At 43.0% G+C, this 21,516-nt stretch overlaps 2 protein-coding genes and 3 pseudogenes across 2 annotated transcripts, besides 13 other annotated features; all 5 read left to right on the forward strand.

Moving 5' to 3' along the window:
• Positions 1–4,287: part of a sequence feature (sequence corresponds to BAC RPCI93-33N13) that runs on past the window's edge.
• Positions 2,245–3,331: a mobile genetic element.
• Positions 3,084–3,331: a mobile genetic element.
• Positions 3,750–3,808: a microsatellite.
• Positions 3,844–3,884: a microsatellite.
• Positions 4,288–21,516: part of a sequence feature (sequence corresponds to BAC RPCI93-15M23) that runs on past the window's edge.
• Positions 5,423–6,895, forward strand: Tb927.7.6500 (variant surface glycoprotein (VSG), putative; the record flags this gene model as incomplete). The annotated part of the gene is made up of 1 exon (XM_841180.1): positions 5,423–6,895. The coding sequence occupies one exon, from the start codon at positions 5,423–5,425 to the stop codon at positions 6,893–6,895; it is 1,473 nt and encodes a 490-aa protein (XP_846273.1).
• Positions 8,082–9,577, forward strand: Tb927.7.6510 (annotated as a pseudogene).
• Positions 9,824–9,979: a microsatellite.
• On the forward strand, positions 11,481–12,967 carry Tb927.7.6520 (annotated as a pseudogene).
• Positions 13,216–13,251: a microsatellite.
• On the forward strand, positions 14,969–16,516 carry Tb927.7.6530 (annotated as a pseudogene).
• Positions 16,842–16,895: a microsatellite.
• On the forward strand, positions 17,829–19,472 carry Tb927.7.6540 (variant surface glycoprotein (VSG, atypical), putative; the record flags this gene model as incomplete). Its single annotated transcript, XM_841181.1, has 1 exon — positions 17,829–19,472. One exon carries the CDS (start codon positions 17,829–17,831, stop codon positions 19,470–19,472), a length of 1,644 nt encoding a protein of 547 aa, XP_846274.1.
• Positions 19,699–19,734: a microsatellite.
• Positions 19,768–19,827: a microsatellite.
• Positions 21,025–21,275: a mobile genetic element.
• Positions 21,025–21,516: part of a mobile genetic element that runs on past the window's edge.

A 21,516-nucleotide genomic window follows, 5' to 3' on the forward strand; every position in this document is an offset into this window, starting at 1 on the left:
GACGTGCTCCGGGTTCGATTTTTCCATAAGGGATTTGGGTAATGAAATGATGTATAGAAACCGCTTTAAATAGCGGTGTGTGCGTGTGTGTGTGGACGGACGGATGGTTGATGTTAGCATGTTCCAACGTACCAACGTGTGACGGAGGGCATGCAACAATATGAATATCTACGTAACCGCATGCTAAGTAATGCTTTGCTTGAAGTGACTTTTTGTCCCTTTTACAGTGTTGTGAGTGCTTTTAAATACCCAACGTGATTTTGAGACTGTAGTGTGGCGTGTGTGTATTGTTTGAGGGAAGGAGGAAACTGTCTCTCTCCTGCATATGGATGTACATGTGCTTCAATTCCTGGCTCATTCTTTCACCAACAGCGTAGGAATGCACGTGGTTGACATGATGCGAACTGCGTGGCGCTGATGCCTGAATGCACAAAGCGGTTGGACTGAGCATCGTGCCAATACGTGGAAGCGGGATTATGCCGGGTAGACATTTCGTGTAGACGATTGGGGTTCGATTTGCGGTGACTTGTAACATCCCGTCACTGACGTTATTCCTGACACGGAGAGTAAGGGAATTGCAGTGGCTGGGGAAGCACAGAAAAACATCTGCAACAGAGTTGTATAAGCCTAAAGCACCGCACGTTTCCACTTGCTCAAGAAGGGGACGAATTATATGAGCTGCGGGAGTGTTGCGGGGATTTGCCCGCGGTGATATGTACCTTTTCCACCCTTTCATTTCCAGCGTGGCAACCTCTTGATTCAGTGGCGCAGCAACCCCGGTGGTGGGGGAGTTTGAATTCAACCGCGCAAACTTTGGCGACGAGGCGTGACAATATGCCCTCAGGCTTGGGGAAGGGATCCCGACACGATCAGCATGCCCTTTGTGAATTGAAGCCCATCGTCACTCCACTAGCGGGCAAGGCGCAGCACCGGTCGGTGATTCACGTCTGGACATCATCCTCACGCTTTCACCCACCGCTGTCGTTTCGTGCCCTGCTTTAACGCTAGCCCGTGCATGCAGATGCATCTTTTGGACGACGGTTATGTGTCGTGGTCCCTTCCAGAGCTACTGCGTCGTAGCGATGCCGCGGCCATACCATCGAAGCCTCTCCAGCCTTCATCGTAATCGCCCTGCTCTATAAGCCCATTCGCCGCAAAATGTAGTACCAGAAACGTGTCTGCGCCTCGTTCCTTCCCTGGCCAAATATCCGCAGCTGGGTTGCTCATTCGAGTTTCCCATGCGACCCTCTTCGTTTCCCCTCTTAATCACCATTGTTGAGGCATTAATGGCGCAACTTGTGCTTCCCGTTCCTTAGCGTTCCCACCATAGGGGCTAACGTGTAGGGTAAATTTTTTGCTTTCAACGCGTTTTTCTTGGTTTAACCCCAACCTGTAAAGCGCGGGACCACCGACACTTTAACCCCGCAGGTCCCTCGTTTGATTGTCCTTTGGTGCTGATACCGTGGGTTCCATAGCGACCGCACGCCGTTTTTTTTTTATCTTCCGCACCTTCCACGCGGCAACAACATGTTACTGCGCATAACCTCGCCCGGTATTCTCGGCACTCACCCCAATGGTATTCGTCCGCAGGCGTCATATCCTTCCCCTTGGGCACAGGGCGAGCGCATCCGATAAGTTCGCTGCGGCATATGCCGGGCCCTTCCCCCACACCAAAGTTGACATTCTACGTTTAACTCCTGCCGCAACACTCTTGCCACAGCATTGGCGGGCCAGCGTGGAGTAAGCCCGGAGCAGGCCGCTGCCCTCGCCGGCAAGCTTTTGATCCGCTTCTCCTCGGAGTCCCGATGTTAAGGCAGAATGTATTGATGTAAGCGTGTCTGCGCCGATGGGTTTTGACATTACCTTCCTACCCGGGGTGGTGGCTATCCCGTGCGTGTTGGAATTATTTTTGGGACGAAAGAGAGCCTCAAGGTCCAAACACCCCCAGCCCAACTCTGATTTTTGATCTGCAGCTTTTCATTTTCAGCAGCCTTTTTAGCTCAACCGCCATCGCGACACCATCGGCGATTCGACGGCGCCTCCATCAACAATGCTCTGCCATCTCCACCTCGAAGGCAAGCCAGCGTCCACCTGGCGATGTGCAACAGCAATCTCAACTTTCGCATTCCCTCACAATTTTGTCGTGGTCCACTGTATCGAATGCCTTCTCGTAGTCGACGGATACAGCACCCGTGCGAAATTGGTGCGTGGGACGGCGGAGGGCAGCCGGCGAGCGTAGGTGTCCAATGCGGATGGCGGAGCTCAATTTCTGTTCCAGGGCGTTGATATTATTATCTCTACCAATTTTCCTGCAGAGCTCGTCAACCTTGAGACGGAAATTCCTCCAGTCAGCTTTTAGCCATGCGTAGATGGGGTTTCGAGGCCGCGGGCAACTCAGTGCATCTGTTTCGTCTCCACCGATAACGTCGAAAAATATGTGATGGTGATCGGTATCGGGAGAATGCAGCGATGTCCACGTGGACACTGTGCAATTCCTTGACAGTGTCACATCAGGGCTGGACTCCCCGTGGTGGCGCGCGAACCCGGTGCACTCACCAGTGTTACAGACTAGAAACTGGTTGTCAATTTACCACTGTGTGAGGGTTTCACCCTTGGTATTTGGCGGGCTCCCGCGATCCCATGCCAACTCGCGTGTGCATTAGCGTCTGCACCGATGAGAGCTGGGCACCGTCAGTCGTCAGAAGCGTATCTAGGTCAGTTGCCGTGAAGGTGTGTTTTGGTGGGATGTATGCCGACGTGACGGTCAGCGCCGTTCCACATGTAAGGTGAATTGTTGCACGCACTTGTTCAATGCGACCAACAACGGCCATACCGGTCTCGACTGGCTGGCCCTCCCTCACTAGTATTGATACACCACCTCCTTTGCAGTTACGAGCTATTCCGTGATGTTGGTAGCCAGCAACGCTAAAGCAAGCCGCCTCTCCAGGCGTCATCCTTGTCTCGCTCAACAGACAAAAGGCGATCCGCTCATCAACAAGGGTTTTGTGGAGTGCTAATCTCTTTCCTTGAGATAGCCCGGCGCAGTTCCACAGCATCCCGCGCAACGACGGGCCGGGATTCTCTTCCACATCACCGGACAGCAGCATCTTAGCGCGGATGATACTGCTGATGGCACGCTGGCACGTGCCCAGGGACCGACAAATGAAAAACGGTGTCCCAGCAAGACGCTGCTGATCCCTGTGCTGTATGATGCCGTAGCCGAAGCAAAGCATTGTTCCCCATGAGAGGAACGCTGCTGGCTCTTGGCTTCCCCCGATGAGACGGGGTACTGGACCCTGGCACCACGTTGAGGTGGCCGGAATCGCCAGGGAATATAATGCATCAAAACTCACAGCGAATGCAGTCTTTGTAGCACAACCTCAAACTACATGTACAGAAACAACAACAGGTAAAGTAAGGGTAAACTGGAGAAAGATTGTAAGGATTGGTGCAAATGGAAATTAAGCCTGCAAGGATTTCACTAATATTGTCAATAAAAAATATTTACTGATTGTTTCTGCCTTTATGAGCATTGTGTTTTAAGATAATCGTGCTTTTTTAACATTTTTCTAAATTAATTGAAAATTTTTAGCAACTGTAATTTAGATAAGTAAAATAATTAAAGTTCAGAAAAATATGCATGATGATGGTTAATGGGTAAAGCGTAGCAAAGTGGGAGAGTATGAAAACTGAGTTATATCCTAATTTTGTGATATTTTTTATTTTGTAGGTATTGGTTAGTGTTATGGTAGTAATAGCAATTATTGTAATAATAGCAGTAATGGTAATAATAATGATAATAATAATAGAAGTGTGTTGTGTAAGTGTGTATATACGAATATTATAATAAGAGCAGTAATGATAGTAATAATAATGATAATAATTGACTGACAAAATGGAAGCACTCAAAACAATGGCCGGGTACAACAGATGACAATGGATGAGTGACTATGAGTAAAGGAGTAAGTATAAGTGATAGAGGGACAGAGAGCAAAATGAATATTATTAAGGGAAGACAGTGGTAGAAAAGGATATGTAATATTCACATTCACCGTCACAAACATGACTACTGGAACCAGCATACACAAGGAAATAATAGTAGGGAGCATGAGGAAGAAACAAAGTTCATTGTAGAGGATAAATGAAGATGCTACGTTATCCGCCCAAATAGTGATAGAAAACCCTACTAAGCAAAACAAAATACGGTGTGAAATGATAGAATTCTGATACCGAACAGTGCGTGTACTTGAAAGAATAAGCATTAACAACTGATGGTGCCAGTTTTTTACCCGAAAATGAATAGATGGAACTGCAGAGATAGCAGCAATTGTAATGTTTAATGTGATGGCAAATAGTAACGTATTGAAGTGCAAGCAAGAAGTGAAGATTGGGTAAGCGTGACTTAATGTCGAACTTTCCTTTTCATCAAATATAAAAATAATAGCCAACATCTGTTGGAAACAGTATTACACTGTTTGGCAGAGAATTTTAAAACTGTGACTACTAACGGCTGACCTTGTAAAAACTAAAGAATAACCCCGTGGGAACTGCTTCAAATAGCACATGAATCAAACAATGGAGGATCTTTATGAAGTAGAAAGGTTCTTTTATGGTAAAACACAAATTCCATATTGGTGTGCAGCTGAATAATTGAAAGCATTTAGAGAATGAAAAAATTATATATTGATGATAACCGACCTACATTTACTATACCGCATAAACTCTTGCTGAGACAAACCTCAGACTGCAGTTTACGACAAAATTAAAAAGTCTTTGGCATGAACAGCCAAAAATGGTCCCGACTGCACACCGCAAGCAACTGAGTAAACGGGGCCGTGAAAAGCAGCAATGCTACCTGATTACTTTGTCCAGCATGTAATAGAAAATTTCCGACAAATAAAAGAAATGACAAAACATAGTCTTTGAATTATAAAGATTATTGAGATTGACGGTAATTTTAAAAATTTTGAAGTATTGGAGTTGTGGAGGAAGAGAATGGACGCAACAGATATAAATGTTGAAAGGTATAGATTGGTGTTGCAACTGTTAACTGCTGGAAGATCAATATTTGGTGGAGGCGGCCGTATAGTTTTATGATTTAACACATTTTTTAATGGAGGCTGTCGTGATGTGAAAAGAAGAAAATCGCCGTTAGTCTTTAAACATTAAATATCTGCGGAAAAGATAAGACCAAAGATATTTGTAACAGGGCCTCCATGTGGCGAGCAGAAGTGGTAACAGTACAAAGCGATAATTCGAAACCTGCCGAAGCAAACAGAGCGCAGGACTTGTGCCTGCAACAAAGAAAACTTGTGGCTTATCATTTCTTCTCAAATCCACTGAAAAACTGCACCACCAACATTATGTCTTTTCAACCACAATTCAAGGTGCACAAGCAGAATCAAAAAGAAAGCGCTACGAAATGCTAATCCGAGCCTTCATAACTCTGGCATTTCTTTTCGCACAGAAAGTCGCAGAGACGAGCGCAGACGCCAACAAGCCGTGCTCCACTGCATGCGGCTGCAAGAAGAGGTTGCACGCTCGCCTAGGACTTTACACGACGAAACTCAAAGAAGCCAAGCAAACAAATCACCAAAATCTAAAAGAATACAACAGTTTGCTACTTGCTGCAGCCGTAGGCTCCCCACTCGACACGACGATAATCTTACCAATACTAGCAGGAAGCGGCGAACTAATTCAGCAATGCAACGAACAAATATCTGCGGCAGACAAAGCAGTTGCGGCGGCGACAATTAAGGTCGGGGAAGCAAGCGGCGTCTACAACGTCATACACAAACTAAAGGACGGCATGGGCAAACTTATGATCAACTTCGGAGGCGGTGACCTCCAATTGCCGGCAAGCAAATTCACAAGCCGCACACTAGGTGGTATTAACGCAAACGCCTGCTGCAGCAGCAACAACGGCGAGGAAGGCGTCAAAACAGACTTAGAACACGAGCCCAAGGAACCGGAACCGACCAAACTAATAACACACGCTTACCTCGAAGCAAAATGCGACAGCAACCCAGGGGCGCCAGCAACCTGCCACAACGCAGCGGTGGACCAGGACACGCAAATAAGCATAGGCCTCGGCTTTGGCAACGGCGCCAAAGATGAGAAATCAGCATGGGGAGCCGGGAGCCACACAAAGATGCACAAAATAGCTAGCACGGCGGTCGACTTTTTCAGCAGCAATGAAACAGCAGCCCACCAAGCGCTAAAGGCGCTCGCAACAGACAAAACAGGACTCCCCGCATGCCATTCCTTACAAGACTTCGGCGCCATGGCGGAGACAAGAGCGTTCCAGCTTATGCTGCTGAAGCTTGCAGCCGGCAAACCAGAAGCAGAAAAAGTAGGACCAGATGATAGACAAGATATCGACTCAGCGATAACGAGCAGCTACGGTAAAAGTGGGGCAAACTACAAAGACAAGATATGGGACCAAATACAAAAAACAGAAGTGCCACAAGGAAAGCAAACAGGAGAAAAAACAGCAGCACTAGAAAAAGGGGCAGACATAAAGCTCCAAACGGAAGCATTGGCCAGGTTATTTGCAAAAGAAATAAAGGAAAAAAAGCAAGCAAAAACCACACAAAAAGTTAGTAAAACAACAGATTGCAACAAGCAAACAGAAAAAACTGCAGAGGAATGCAAAAATCTTGGCTGCGATCATGATGCAGAAAATAAAAAATGCAAACCTAAAGCAGGAACAGAAAACACGGCACCAGGAGCAGGAGCTACAGCTGGATGCACAAAGCATGGCACTGATAAGCCAAAGTGTGAAGGTGACAAAAGCTGTAAAGGGAATGGAAAAGAATGCAAAGATTCCAGTTTTATTGTCAATAAGAAATTAGCTTCAATGAATGCTGCTTTTGTAAGTTTTATAGCATTTTAGTATTTTAGAATCCTAAGGATATTTGCTGAATTTTATGATATTTTTGAAATTGAGACAAATTGTTAGTATTTGCTATATTTAAACACTTTTAAAGGAAGGTATGCAAATTAGTGAAACTCTCTAATGCGTTTAATAGTAGCTTATTGGTGTAAAGAAATAGTGTTAGATGGTGTGAAAATGAGTATTATTCTAATTTGTTCATTCTTTTTGTTTTGTGGATAATATTTTATATTGTAATGGTAAGTATAACAGTAACAGCACTGATAATGATAAGAGTGTGTTCTGGGTGTGCACAAAATAATATTATAATGAGATTGGTGGCCACAACTAAATTAACGACCAAAATAAAAGACGTTAAGTAGAGGAAAGGATGCAATTGGAGTGAGTAAGTAGGCAAATGAAATTGGAGACACGAGGAATATTAAAGGAAAGACAAAAGGAAAGAGTAAGATAAAAGAACAAAGATAGAATATGAGCAGTTAAAATCACAAACATGATGATTATCATGGTCGTAAATAAGGAGATGATAGAAAGAGAATGTAGTATGTAGCTCAAAATGGTGTCAGTATTTTATTTCCAGAGACACCAGCAGAAAAAGAAGAGAAAAGAACTGAAATACATAACGAAGTACCAGAAGGAGCGCAAGGATGCCTCATACAAGAGGGAAAAGTTTATCAGGAAAATAAGAGAATTCACCGTATTTTTTTTCTAAAAAAACATATGTGTTTAGAGATGATGGTGGCGACTGGAGGTGTTTATTTGAAACCAGAGAGATATGTTAAGAAATAAATTTATGGCAGCACCGTTGATACAGCTAGTATGGGTTTATTCTGCATTTCTGGAGATAGTATCCATTAAGACGTGTGGCAATTGCGCAAATTTTCGATAGTTACAGGGTGTATTGTAGACACTGTTTAAAGAGCAACCCACGCATCCAAGGAGTCACATGCACCACCACCGGCACCGGCACTAACACAACCATTTGCGCGGGACCGCGTTGTAAAGACGCACAAGCAGCGGACGAGGGAGCTGCATCCACTCTATAGCAGCCGAAAACAAAACGACAGTGGAAGATCAGCCGTCAAAGTTTCGAAGACTCAATTTAGTCAGTCAAAATCCTCCAAGAAAACAGTGTACAAACCGCCCTTTTTTATAGCTTTACAATATATCAGAAGAAGGTTCCCAAATGAATGGCCAAGCTAATGCATTAGTTGTCACACTTTTCTTAGCAACAAACCAGGTGTCACCAGAAATCACAGCTGACGATAACGCGCTGGAGTTCAGAGCGCTATCCCAATTTGTAAACATGGCAACCGTGGGTATCAAAACCGCATTGGCTCCACAAATTGACAAGGCAGCAGCGGCTTACATAGGTGCGCTCAACCTTACACTCGCAGACAACACCATCGCAGCGGCGGTTGACGAGGCAAAACCATGGGAACAATTAGGAAAGCCACAGCAACAAGCACTAAGCGGGAGGAGTGACTACTATGAATATTGGCAACCAAGTAAGAAACAGATCACCGAGCACAAAAGCACAATCGAGAGCTGGATTCCCAAAACGATCACGCCACAGTTAAGAGCCAAAGTTGAAGAGTTAGCTTCCAAAGCAAAAGCAATCTACGAGCAGAGGGCCCCATCTTACACAATCACGGAACCCGTGGACCAGCTCATTAACGGAGTTTTGTACGGCAAAGCGCAACCTATAACGACATGAAAGATCCACACAGCCTCTAGCCGAGAAGCAGTGTGCTCTAGCCAGGCAAGTACTCAACAATCGGAAGCCGGTAGCGCGCTGCTGCTAGACCTGTTGTGCCTCTGCAGCTTCGACGGCAGCAACATCGCAACAAAAAAGCTTGTGGCGGACACTTGGACGCTGCCGTAACGAACACAGGGTAGAACCCCAGCACTGGCGGTGCAGCAGAGGCAGAAAAACTTAAGACCGAATGCGCAAACTACGGCGCAGCAACACCCCTCACTCACGAATCTTTGGCGGCGGCCTGGGCCGGTCTGCGGACCTTAATCAAACCGGACAAAGTAACAACCACCAAAACAGCCAAACACATCCTGGGAAAAGTTGGAAGCACAGGCGGTTCTTACGCTGGCTGCAGCGGACGGGTCAATATCAACGGAGGGCAGTGTGTTCAATACAAGGACGAGCATTTCAAAAACAGCAAAATAACCATTCCCTGGAATGTAAACCTAGAAAACGCCGTCAAGCGAAACGCGGAAGAGGTCAAGCACGGTCTACTAATAACACAAGAAAACGCAGAACTGAAGCAAATGAACGAAACAATAACAGCCCAGCTGGCGGGGTTCATAAAACCCCGCAAGCTGCAAAACCATCGGCAGAAAAAAAGTGACGCCTGCGCAGAGCACAAAACTAATTCGATATGCACAAAAAATAACTGCAAATGGAATGGAACTACTGAGGACAGGGGAGAATACAAAGTAGACGAAACTAAAGTTAAAGAGCAGACAAACGCAGGAATAGGAGATGGAGAGCAAACCTCAAAATGTACTGGACAAGACACCAAAGAGAAATGCGAAGCCGTGCAAGGGACAGCTCCCCCTGGCAAAAAATCTGTTTGTGTTTGGATAAAAGGAAAGTGCCAGGATTCCAGCTTTCTCCTCAATAAAAAATTTTCTCTGAGTATGGCTGCTGCTTTCGTGGCCTTTCTATATAAAGAACTTTTTATTAGTTCTGTGAAATTTATGAAAATGTTTTTAGATATTTTTTAAAAATTTACTAAAACTTGATATTTTAACACTTTTGTAAAACCTTTGAAAAATTTTAAAAATTTGAAAAAACTAAGAAACTTAGTAAAGTATGTACGATTGTATCCTATAAAAGAAATGTAGTAAGGTAATGGGATATAAAAAGTGACTATCATCATCATTTTGTAAATTTATGGATATTTGTTAGGTTAATAATAATAATAATACTAATAATAATAATAATAATAATAATAATAATAATAATAATAATAATAATAATAATAATAATAATAATAATAATAATAATAATAATAATAATAATAATAATAATAATAATAATAATAATAATAATAATAATAATAATAAAGTGGTGTTGAAACGACTGGAGATCGAAAGTTTAATCCCTTAAAACAGCATCATGGTGTAGTGTAAGTATGTATGTGAGTTGCTGAGTAGGGAGTTAGAGAGCAAGGAATTTACAAAAGAAAACGAAGAAATGAAATGAGAGAAAGACGGGAGATGGATTATATGAAGTTTCAAACACTAACATGACGGTGGTTATTATCACCTTACAGAAGAAGATAATATGGGACAATAAGTAGAGAAAAAGTATAGTGTACAAGCTAAGCGGAGCTACGGTATTCGCACAAGTGCTGACAGAAAGTGGAAATGAAGGAAACAATGCACGTAATGAAACAGAAGTATTTGCATCACAGCGTAAGAAGTGAAAAAGTATGTGCAAGGGATGGTTCCCAGTATTTTACTTTAAAATGGATAGATGCTACATTTGAGAGGAAGTTGAAATCTGTTGTTTTTAATCTCAATGAGAATCTTAATATTTTGATGTAGGGAAAAGAAGGAGTAGGAGGAGGGATTGCGTATTTTTATGCGTGATGTAATGTTAGAGTTCTTTTCTTATCAGGAACAGTAGTAAAGATCAGCAGACATGGGAGACACTGTAAAATTATCATGAGAGAGATTTTTTAAGAGTGTACTTGTTATGTATTACTATGACCAGGAATAAACCAAGTGAAAACACGAAAAGTGCTTTAAATAGTGCATATATAAACAATTTAATGACCTCAATAAGGTTGAGATAATCAAAAACCGATACCCATCCGGCGGCGTATTTTTATACTGGGCTGCATTAATACATTTCAAGAAGTTAGTAATTTATAAGTGAATAAACACTGGTGCGGCATTAAGAAAGCTTATTCTTAATATTAAAAGTAAAAGAGCGCAATCAGAACTGCAATCTCCGGCAAAAAGACATAAGATCCCCATAATAAACCGGGATAATGACTGAATATGCTAAAGGCCGCCAGCGTACCGGCGCGTAATCTTTATTTTTTCATTGCAGATGTACCCACAGAGCAGGCATCGGAATGCTGTAGACAACGAAAATAAAAGATATATGCCTCAGGTATATATATATAAGGTTTCAATATATTTTAGAAGTCTTAGGGAATAAGATGACAAAGTAATAGATAAGAAATTTAGAGATCACCACATTGACGCACTAAGTAAGGAGTCAAAATGACAGATTAGAGTTAGAACTCCAAAGGTAAGTTTCGGACGCAAAGCAACTGAATACATCAAAGAAAGGAGCTTACCACAAACTATAAATATCGGTGGAGGTGGACATAAAAATAAATCTTCGTTTACACTAAACAATAAATTCTCAGAACGAAGCGGCGTACAAAGAAATGCGAAACCAAACAACGCTAACACCCTTAGGAAAAACAACAAGCCGTGGGCACGCACAGCGACTTCTATTCTCACAATCGCTCCCAACACCAAGTGGCAAAGAACAACCAAAGCCATTGAGACAAGCAAAGGAAAACAGGCTCGTTAGTCAAAACAGAGCATGAAGGCTTTGCTGACAATCGCGGCAGCCTTAACATGTCGTCTAACCCGTGGCGCTGAAAACGCAGACGGCGGTGGCTTATCAGCAAAGAGCCTAGCAACGTTGTGCGACTTGGGTGGCGACTTAAAACAAGCAGCCTACATAATGTCGACCAAACTTAAAGCACACGACGCTGCTATCCAAATACACCTGAAAAAGTTGCGGATTCTGGACACCCTTGAAGCGTGTACAAACAGCGAACGAAGGATCAAGACTACCCTTGCGCGGCTGATGTTAGCGGATTATGTACAGCATACAACAGCTCGCAACGCAGCAGCGGAAACTGCGGTCGCAGCTGCAGCAGAGTCGGCATACTGGCCTGGCCGGCTTGACGAACTGGTAGCCATAGCAAAACAAAGCACGACAGCAACAGCCGATGCAGCATCGGAATCGATTTGCTTAGCAAACGTCGAGGCAGGACAAACAACTGCCAACGGACTCAAACACGACAGCGACCTGGCAACAGCAGGGCTCTCAGGCTGCAAGAACACGCAATCTACGACAGAGAAAACGGCAACCGCAATAAACATCCAAGAGCGGCTAAATGCGATAGGCAAAAAAAACGGCATCTACGCTTCAGCGCCAGCAAACCCAGGCTGTATCTTAACCAAAAAAAGCACGGCGCACTACTATAAGACCCTCACCGGGCCAGCCACGCTAACTTTTGCAGGTGGAAGCATCCAACTGACGGCGCAAAACGGCGACACTGCCCCAACGAGCCAAAAACTCGGCGTAACCCAGTCAGGCAGCACATACAGCGCAAAAGCAGGCACTGGAATCAAAGAAGCCACAGACGCCGCCGCCCGAGGCATAACTGCAAGCAATATAGAAGGCCCTAAAACGCAGACCCTTTTAGCAGACGGAGCATGGGAAACGGCGAAGAGCAACAAACTGTTGCAAGAAGCACTAAACCCCCATGAGGACGTTAGTAGCAAATACAACGAAGGCCTTCCAGAAAGCTCCAAGCCACTGTACAGCGAGATCAGCAAACTCCACAAGAAGCTCGGGACGACGCTAGAGGCACTCGAAGCGAGTGGAGACTTTGAAACAAAGCTCAGGGCAAAATTCAGCGGCAAAAAAACATGCAAACAACCGACCATCGAAGTATCAGCTGCAACCGGCTGCAAGCAGTACTACACAAACACAACCTGCAGAACAGACAATAACTGCAAATGGGATAGCACTACAGAGGATAAAGGAGAACATTGCAAACCTAAAGATGGAGAAGAACAGACAAACACAGCAGGTGGAACAGAGGGAGCTGCAGCAACAGAAAACCATAATTGTGGCCAATATACGGATACAGAGAAATGCACCAAAGCCATAGGCAAACCGAAAGAGGGCAAAAATCTGTTTGTGTTTGGATAAAAGGAAAGTGCCAGGATTCCAGCTTTCTCCTCAATAAAAAATTTTCTCTGAGTATGGCTGCTGCTTTCGTGGCCTTTCTATATAAAGAACTTTTTATTAGTTCTGTGAAATTTATGAAAATGTTTTTAGATATTTTTAAAAAATTTACTAAAACTTGATATTTTAACACTTTTATAAAACCTTTGAAAAATTTTTAAAATTTGAAAAAACTAAGAAACTTAGTAAAGTATGTACAATCGTATCCTATAAAAGAAATGTAGTAAGGTAATAGGATATAAAAAGTGAGTATCATCATCATTTTGTAAATTTATGGATATTTGTTAGGTTTATAATAATAATAATAATGATAATGATAATAATGATACGACAGTGTTGTTAGTGTTTGTATACTAAAATAATAGGAGCAGCAACAATAATTGTGAGCACCAATGTATAACCGCTTAAAATAATGACTATCATGTAATAAGAGTAGCTGAGTATGTAAGGGAGTGGAAACGCACGAAGAATATTTTTAAAGGAAACACAGACAGACAAAGAGGAGAAGAGGGAGAGTGAATGGGTGATAGAATATGCACAGTTCCAGAGAAAAAATAATAACAGACAATGTTATACACAAGGAGATTAAAGATGGGACAATGAGGAAAACACAATTTCATTGTACACGGCATATGTAGTTCGGCGTTATCCGCAGAAGCACGCTGCGTAAGACGAGGACAATCAACATAAAAATGGGATAAATTTGGAAATATACGACAGCACAGCACAGAAGTAAATGATACATCACGATGAGAGGAGGATATGGTGAAGATACTGCTTATCACAGTACGTCAGATAGGTGAATCAGCGAAGATGGTACCAAATGTGGTTTATAATCTAATGGAGCGTTCTAATGCTAAGTTGTATGTGACTAGGAGAGAGATTCATGGGATTACTGTCAAGCATTTTGTTTAGTAGTGGAATATGGAGCTAAAGTGAATCTTATAGATGAATGGTGCGGCGTGTTGAAATAATGTGACAACATATAGATTGGTTTTTCAAGTATAATTAAAACCGCTTCGACATATAAATAAAGCGCACATTTCAATGTTTTTCGGTGATAATGGCAAAATGTGTTTGGTATAGACAAAGTAGGTGAAGCATAGGGGAGAAAGACATGGAATGTCGATAGTGGCCAAAAGCAGAGGCACTAAACAATTTAACGTGTTTATGATGCTGACTAAACCACACTCGGTTCGGAGAAACCATCAACTAAAGTGGAATGGAAATCCATGTGGAAATTCTGAGAAAAAGTTAACAAGTTTCCAAACAAAGAGATTTCATTCCTCTGGTCGAAAGTTGATCAGGCCGACTGAGGTCCCAAGCTCAAAAAATGGTTTCAGACATTTGAAATAAAACATTAAAATTGCCAAAAAGCAGCAGAAAGTTTAGCTGTGGCAGCAAAGCAAGTCAAGTAGCTACAGTTGCACAAAATCCCAAACCGTTGCTTAGACCAGAAATTCAACCAGCAGCTAGCACCAGTATCTTCGAAGGCGGCATATGACAAACGACGGCTTGGGTGAAAGAAGCGACGCCCGCCGGCACTGACTTGTACTGGGTGGGACCAACTGCAGGGTGCAAGAGGACTGCAACGCCAGATCAACCCATACCCCGGATGCTGGAACGGCCGGACTATTAAGCGAATGGCAAAAAAGAGGGCAGAACCTTGATCGATTCAAACAGCTTCAAACAAATACAGAAAACACAAGGTAGAAACGATCTAACATGGACGTGCAAAAGACTCTAACTGCTTTATACACACAAAGACAACCTCAAGTCGTTTGGCACGTTTAATAACGCACAATTGGTAATCGATCAGCTTAAAGTGGCGGGCTACGTCGAACACTAGATGTTAATAACGCCGCAACGTCCTAACCTTTGCAACCACCATGTCAAGCTTTAAGATTGTATTCAGCGTTGCTGCTGATTTTCCAACTTACTGCGTTTTTTCTCATTTCTTAAATGCAACCCCCAAAACGAAAACTTCCAGGAACCACAGAACCTTTGAAGCAAGAAACACTCTGCAGAGAAGCTCCATAAGCATAATGCCACTCTATGCTCTTACAGCAATATTTCTAGCGCAACTCGCGACGCTGAAAACGCACGGCGCATTCCAAGCCGAGTGCGCCGTGCGTTTTCAGCCGTTGTGCATGTTTGCGGCGCTGGAGGACACCACACCAAAAGCTGCTGAGATAGAGGAAGTACCCGATGCTGAAATTCAGGACATAAGAACAATGAATATGTCGGCAGCGGCCGCTGACTGGCAGAAGCTGTTTGCCGCAAACGGAAAGGATCTCAAGTGGGCGGACGTCAGTAAAGGCGCGACCGCAGAACCATACCAAACCCACTGGTCGTCAACATTTGACGGCTGGGTTGCAGATAGAAAGAGGTTGGATGAAACAAAAGGCGGACAAAAGTGGCTCGACCTCAACCCACCACCAAAAACTCAAAAGGGTCGTGAGGCAGCGACGGAAAAATTAAATAAAACATTGGACTCAATACTAAAGCTAAAAGCATCTTACGACCGAGCGAGGACAGAGGTAATGACAACATTTCCGGCCCAAGCAAAGAGCAAAGTGCTACAGGCTCTTTACGGAGAAGGCGCAACAGAAGCTAAGCTAACAACCGACAAAACAATCGCCCACGCAAGCACGTACGCCAGCGCATGCGGAGCCAACGGGGGGCTCTCAGTTTACGGAGATATCATGTGCATATGCGGTGACACAAGCAGTGCAAATTCAGCGGTCTGCACAAACACCAACATCAACCTGAAATGGGACAGCGCCGTCGACGACACCAGCATTGCAGCAGCAAAAGCCAAATGCACGATAAAAACCAAAACACCATACACGGCAAAGACGCTACTAAACCTAATAGCCACGCTCTCAAGCAGACTGCGGCATGAAGCGAAGACAAACGCGCTGCAAACATACTTAGGCAAAACAAGTGCGCAAAGATGCGACGGCGGCGGGAATGCGGCCTGCGTGATCTACACCAAGTACTTCAACGCCGCAAAGGACACGGCAGGGGCAGAAACCATACCGTGGATTTCCAGAATAGCAGCGGCAGCGAAACTACTGGAACAGGCGGAGGCGCAAGCAGGAGAAGCAAACTCCATGCGGCGCAAGACAGAAACTCTAATTCAAAATGCCAAAGCAGCATACAAGTCCAAGCGTTATGATTTCGAAGCAGCGCCGAACATCGGACCTCAAACCGAAACAAAAGACTCACGAACACTCGCAAACAAATGTGAAAAACACCATGCAAGCCCAGATAACTGCACCAAGGCTGAATGCGACTAGGATACTGAAAATAAAAAATGTAAACCTAAACCAGGATCAGAAAGCACAGCAGCAGGAGCACAAGATCAAGCGGGAGGAGCAGATACAGGAACTTCAACTGGGTGTGCAAGGCACGGAAATGACAAGACGGCCTGTGAAAATGACAAAGCAGGCGATAAGCAAAATTGTGCGTGGAGGAAGTGGAAAGATAATGAGGACGAGACTGAAAAAGAAAAATGTTGAAATGGTAGTTTGCTTGTATACAAGAAAATTGCTCTCATTGCTGCTACATTTATTAGTTTGGTAGCAGTTTATTGTGTTAAAAACTTTTTTCTCAATTTTATCAAAACTTACAAAAATATGCTCTTCTTATAAAAATTTTTCTATTCTAATCAATTTTTAGACATTTTAAAAGTTTATGATAAAAATGTGAAAATTAGAGAAATTTCGAAAAAGTTGATATAAAAGTAGGCTATGGGTATAAAGTAGTTGTGTGATATAATTTTTAAAAACAGTGCTATTCTAGTTTGGTCTATTTTGTTTGTTTTTCTGTACATTCATTGGGGTTATACTATTAATGTTTATAATGATAATAATAATGATAGGAGAATGTTGTGAGTGTGCATATACAAATATTATAATAAAAGCAGTACTAATAATTATAGTGATAGTAGTAATAATAATGATGATAGGAGAGTGTTGTGAGTGTGTATATACTGATATAGTAATGACAATAGTGGTTGTATACTAAAGGGAAAAAACAAAAGCATTTAAAATAATGGAGAGGACGCAAAGAGTATTGTTGATGAAACGCAGGAGGGTAAAGAAAGAGGGAGAGAGGAAAATAAAATATTCGCAGTCCCAAACACAGAAATAATGATTAAAAGAATCTTACAAAAAGAGATGAAAGAGGATGCAACAATTACGGAAATACAGAACGTAGTACACATTACAAACAGTGTCGCTTTTTTATCATCACCAAAAAAGCCAGTAGAATAATAAGTAAGAACGCCAATACTGAATGCAAAGAAAGATGCGGGGTAAAAAAACGGTGTATGGATGGAAATTATACAATGGACGAAAAGTGTGATACATATTTCGCAAAAACATGCTTATTTACCCCTAAGAAGATGATGATATCTGTATTTTGTGATTTGATGGGCTATCTTAATGCGCAGAGCTGTTTACCAAGGCGGTTGGCCGACAAGGCACCCAGGGCAGAGTTTCAATTCTGGGAAATAGGCGACAATAAAAAGGCAAGTTAGAATTTTGAGGGGTAATTTGCGGAAGTTTTATAGAGTATCACCAACTATTTTCACAGCGCAAGCGACAAACAATGCTAATATGGAACGAATAATCTTTACTGCCAGCATAGGGGGAAGTGAACGAACGCCAGTCAAAAACAGACGTAAACAGACACTACGGGAGGCGTCAAACGACCGAAGGTAACATAAAAGCGCTGCTTGAAGCAACAAACTGCGTGAAACAGACGAAGTAGCAGTGATAACCACCTAATAATCTGTTGAGACTTTGCAACCGTGTAGAAAGTTGCGTCTAGCATTTCCAAGCCACATTTAACCTTACAACGGTTCTTCAAGGCAGAAGAAAAAACGAAGCTAAAACAATGCTCGGAGATAGAAAAACCCAAACAACCCGCCTACTAATTGCAATCCTTGTGCTACTAACGGCCTTACCACAGTGGGTGGTGCCGGCTGCTCACATGGGGCTGCTTAAAGCAACATGGCAACCACTTTGCGCGTTGACAAAAGAACTTGACGAAGTCCCAGGAGAAGCGTTACAGGAGGTAATGGCCATACTCAGCAAGGCTTCAGAACTCGAAAAGGAGGCAATGATGCTCAAAATATACTCGGCACTGACAGAATCAGAAAGCGAAGCTAAAAAGGCGACAACGGTAGCGGCTCACATGCGGAGATTAGCACACTCCCAAAGGCAATACTTCATGACAATAGATGCACAAAAATTTCTCGCAGCCAGCAAAGCGAGCGCATATGCAAAGGGACGACTAGACGAGTTCCTTCAAGTGGCCGGTTCGATGAAAGACAGCAGCAACCGCGGGTGTTTATTAGCGGGTAGTAACCAAAACGGCCTAAAACTTACTGACGGCGCACTCGACGGCGTCCAGTGCAAAAACAGTGCGAGCCAGGTAGCCGCTACCACCAGAGCTACCAAGACGATAACAGCAGCCGGCATATCGGGCCCAATCCACGGGCAGGAAAGCAGCAACAGGATCCAGCACAGCGCCAACGAATGCAGGCTATTCGGCAAAACGCACGCCAACGGTCTCGGGCACACGGCAGCACTAGAAAACCCAAAGCTGGTATGGGCCGGGGGCTACATCACAATCGATACAAGCAGCGGAGACGACGGCAAGGTCACACTAACACAACTAACACCAGCAGGGACACAGACGAGACCGGAAGCCAAACCTTGGCAGGACTGCATAGAAGCAGTAGGGGCTATGCCGACAGCTGGCTCACCAGCGTACACCAATGACACAGCTGTTCTGGCGACATCCGAAAGCGCAGCCGACCTATTCGGCCGCGTACAGAAAAATATAGAGGACGGGACACTGAGCAACACAAAGACAGAAATAACGGCAATGTTCGGCGACCAACCAGAGGTTCAAGTAAATAAATTGCTAAGCAACGCAGCGAATTATCAACTAAAAGAAAAAATCGGTGGCAAAAATAAAGGCACTAAGCTGAATGAGATCGGCACAGCTGCTGAGCTAGAAGCGGTCCTGGCAGCCGTGGACATAAAACTTATAGAAACACGATCAAAATTGATAAAACAACTTAACGAAGAAAAGCAGAAAAAGGGGGGAGATGATACCACAAAAACAAGCGAAACAGATGAAACTTGCCAAGCAAAAGGAACAGGAGATAAATGCACTTCCCCATGCAAGGAGGTCGAAGAAGGCGGCAAAAAGAAGTGCACATTGGATAAGGAAGCTAAACAAACAGCAGAAGGAGCAGCAAAACAAGAAGGGAAAGATGGAAAAACTGTAGATTGCAGTAAACTTTACACACAAGAGAAATGTGAAAAAGCCAATGAAGGCCAAGCCACAAAAGTTTGTGGATGGAAGGGAGAAAATACTGATGGATCTGACAAATCCGGTTATAAATGCCGAAACGGTAGTTTTCTAGTAAAAAAACAATTCGCCCTCAGCGTGGTTTCTGCTGCATTTGTGGGCTTCATAGAATTTAAGAGCTCGAAGGATAATACGAATTTTCGCTTAATTTTTTGAAATCTATGAAAAGTGCTATTTTGAGAGAATTTGCTAATTTTTTCTAAAATTTGATACAACTTACGATTTTTTGATTAAAGTGTGAAAACTCTAGTTAAATCTGCATAATTATGGCCTATGTATGTAACGTAGAACCTTGATAGGGCATGAAAAATTAGCGCTACTCTAATTTGGTGTATTTTGTTAATTTTGTTTATGTTATTAATATTAGAAGTAATTTGGGGTTATAATAATAATAATAATGATGATAGTGATAATAATAGGAGAGTGTTGTGAGTGTGTATATACGAATATTATAATAATAATAGTAAAAATAATAGTAATGATAATAATAATGATAATAATGATAATGATAGGAGAGTGCTGTGAGTGTGTATATACTAAAATAATAGGAGTGGTGTTGTTGAAAACCAAACGGAAGGATAAAGTAAAGCTCTTAAAACAATGGTGAGTGTGCAAAGAGTATTATTGAAGAAACGCAGGAAGACAAAGAGGGGGAAATAGATGATTAAGAATTTAAAGCACAAACATGACGAGGAACACAATTATACTGAAAGAGATGCTTGAAGGATCAATGAAAAAGAGAAAGGCGGAATGCATTGCACTAGCCATATGGAGGCGCTACAGCATATGCAGGAAGAACGGCTGAAGGAATAAATAAGAAAATAAAATAAGGAAGGAAACAACGGAGAGAACATCAGCATAGGACAGCAAAAAAAGTTCATAAGGAGAAGCAAAGATTTCATGTATTGTTAAAAAAAATAGATACTGCTGCTAAAATGATGCGGCAAAAAGACTAACAGTAGTTTATAAAGCAATGGTGATTAAAGTCTCATTGTCAAACTGTTCGGTAAGGGGAGTTATCACAAAGCAACCTTATATATTCTTAGTACAAATCAACTTAGCAGCTCAACTAGCTGCTGAAATTCCAACAGCAATGCATAGAGGAAAATGTAAATGAAAGGAGTAGCAATACACATGTAGTGTGATGTCAAAGCTATGACTGAAGCTATATTCAAAAACAAAATTAGTAGATGCTGCACTAAAAGATACAACATATAAACAGCTGTGCGCACTGGAAGAGGAACCGGAAAAGACACCTTCTGTTGTAGCGGCAGCGTTAGAAAAACAGAAAACGTCACCGACGACATCCACAGCCACCGGCACAAAAACTTAACATTAAGTAAACTTAGTTTCAGAACACGAAGGCTGACGGTAGCACCAACATTAGGTCTAATATAGGTTAAAAAAGCAAAGAACGTTCGAAAAAAAAAAAGCAGAAAACAACCCGCCGCGGGAAATAAAGGCTCTACGATAAAACAGGGGTCTTTTGGTCCCTGTGCAACAAGTGGCTGACATTCTAAGTCTCCAGCCTCATCAGTGAGTGGTGACCAAGTAGCGGACCCTCGAACATCAACGCGAAGAAAAAATGCGCACCTAAAGGTTTGAAAGGAAATATGCACACCTTTCCAACAGCATCTCCAAATCAAGGTGTAGCATAAATTGAAGACGAGGTCTACAACAAGCAAACGAAAACAACCGCAATTTAAAATTTTTTTTGAATTTTCTTCCCGCCTTCGTGGGAGTTTCCCCCCACTGGCGCGGCCATCAGCCATCACCGTAGAGCCCTGAGATGCTATCGGTCTGGCAACTGTGGTAGAGTCTCCCTTTTTTATTCAGCCTAACACACCCTCTATAATTTTTTGTTGTAGCTCCGCATTTGAACGGAATACAGCAAATGGGGCGAGAAGCCTCCCACCCTGGACTCTCCCAAAGATGTCAATTAGCAATCCTTTTGTTTTGATTTTTGTTATTCGTTTATTATTCTCTCCCCCTTTTTATGTTTTTGATGCTTGTTGACTGCATACCCTCTCTGTCTCTGAGGGTGTCTGGACTATTCCTGCGTCCGGTGCTTTTCCTGCTGGCTCCACACTCGGCAATAAGGGGGGAAGTTGCAGAAGGGAGAGTGGGTTGTATGACTGTTACATTAGGTGAGGACTTCACCTGCGGCCGGCTCCGTTCAACCGCAATGAGAAATTGCGCC

The sequence above is a fragment of the Trypanosoma brucei genome, chromosome 7 (assembly GCF_000002445.2).
Source record: "Trypanosoma brucei brucei TREU927 chromosome 7, complete sequence".
Classification (NCBI taxonomy): Eukaryota; Euglenozoa; class Kinetoplastea; order Trypanosomatida; family Trypanosomatidae; genus Trypanosoma; species Trypanosoma brucei.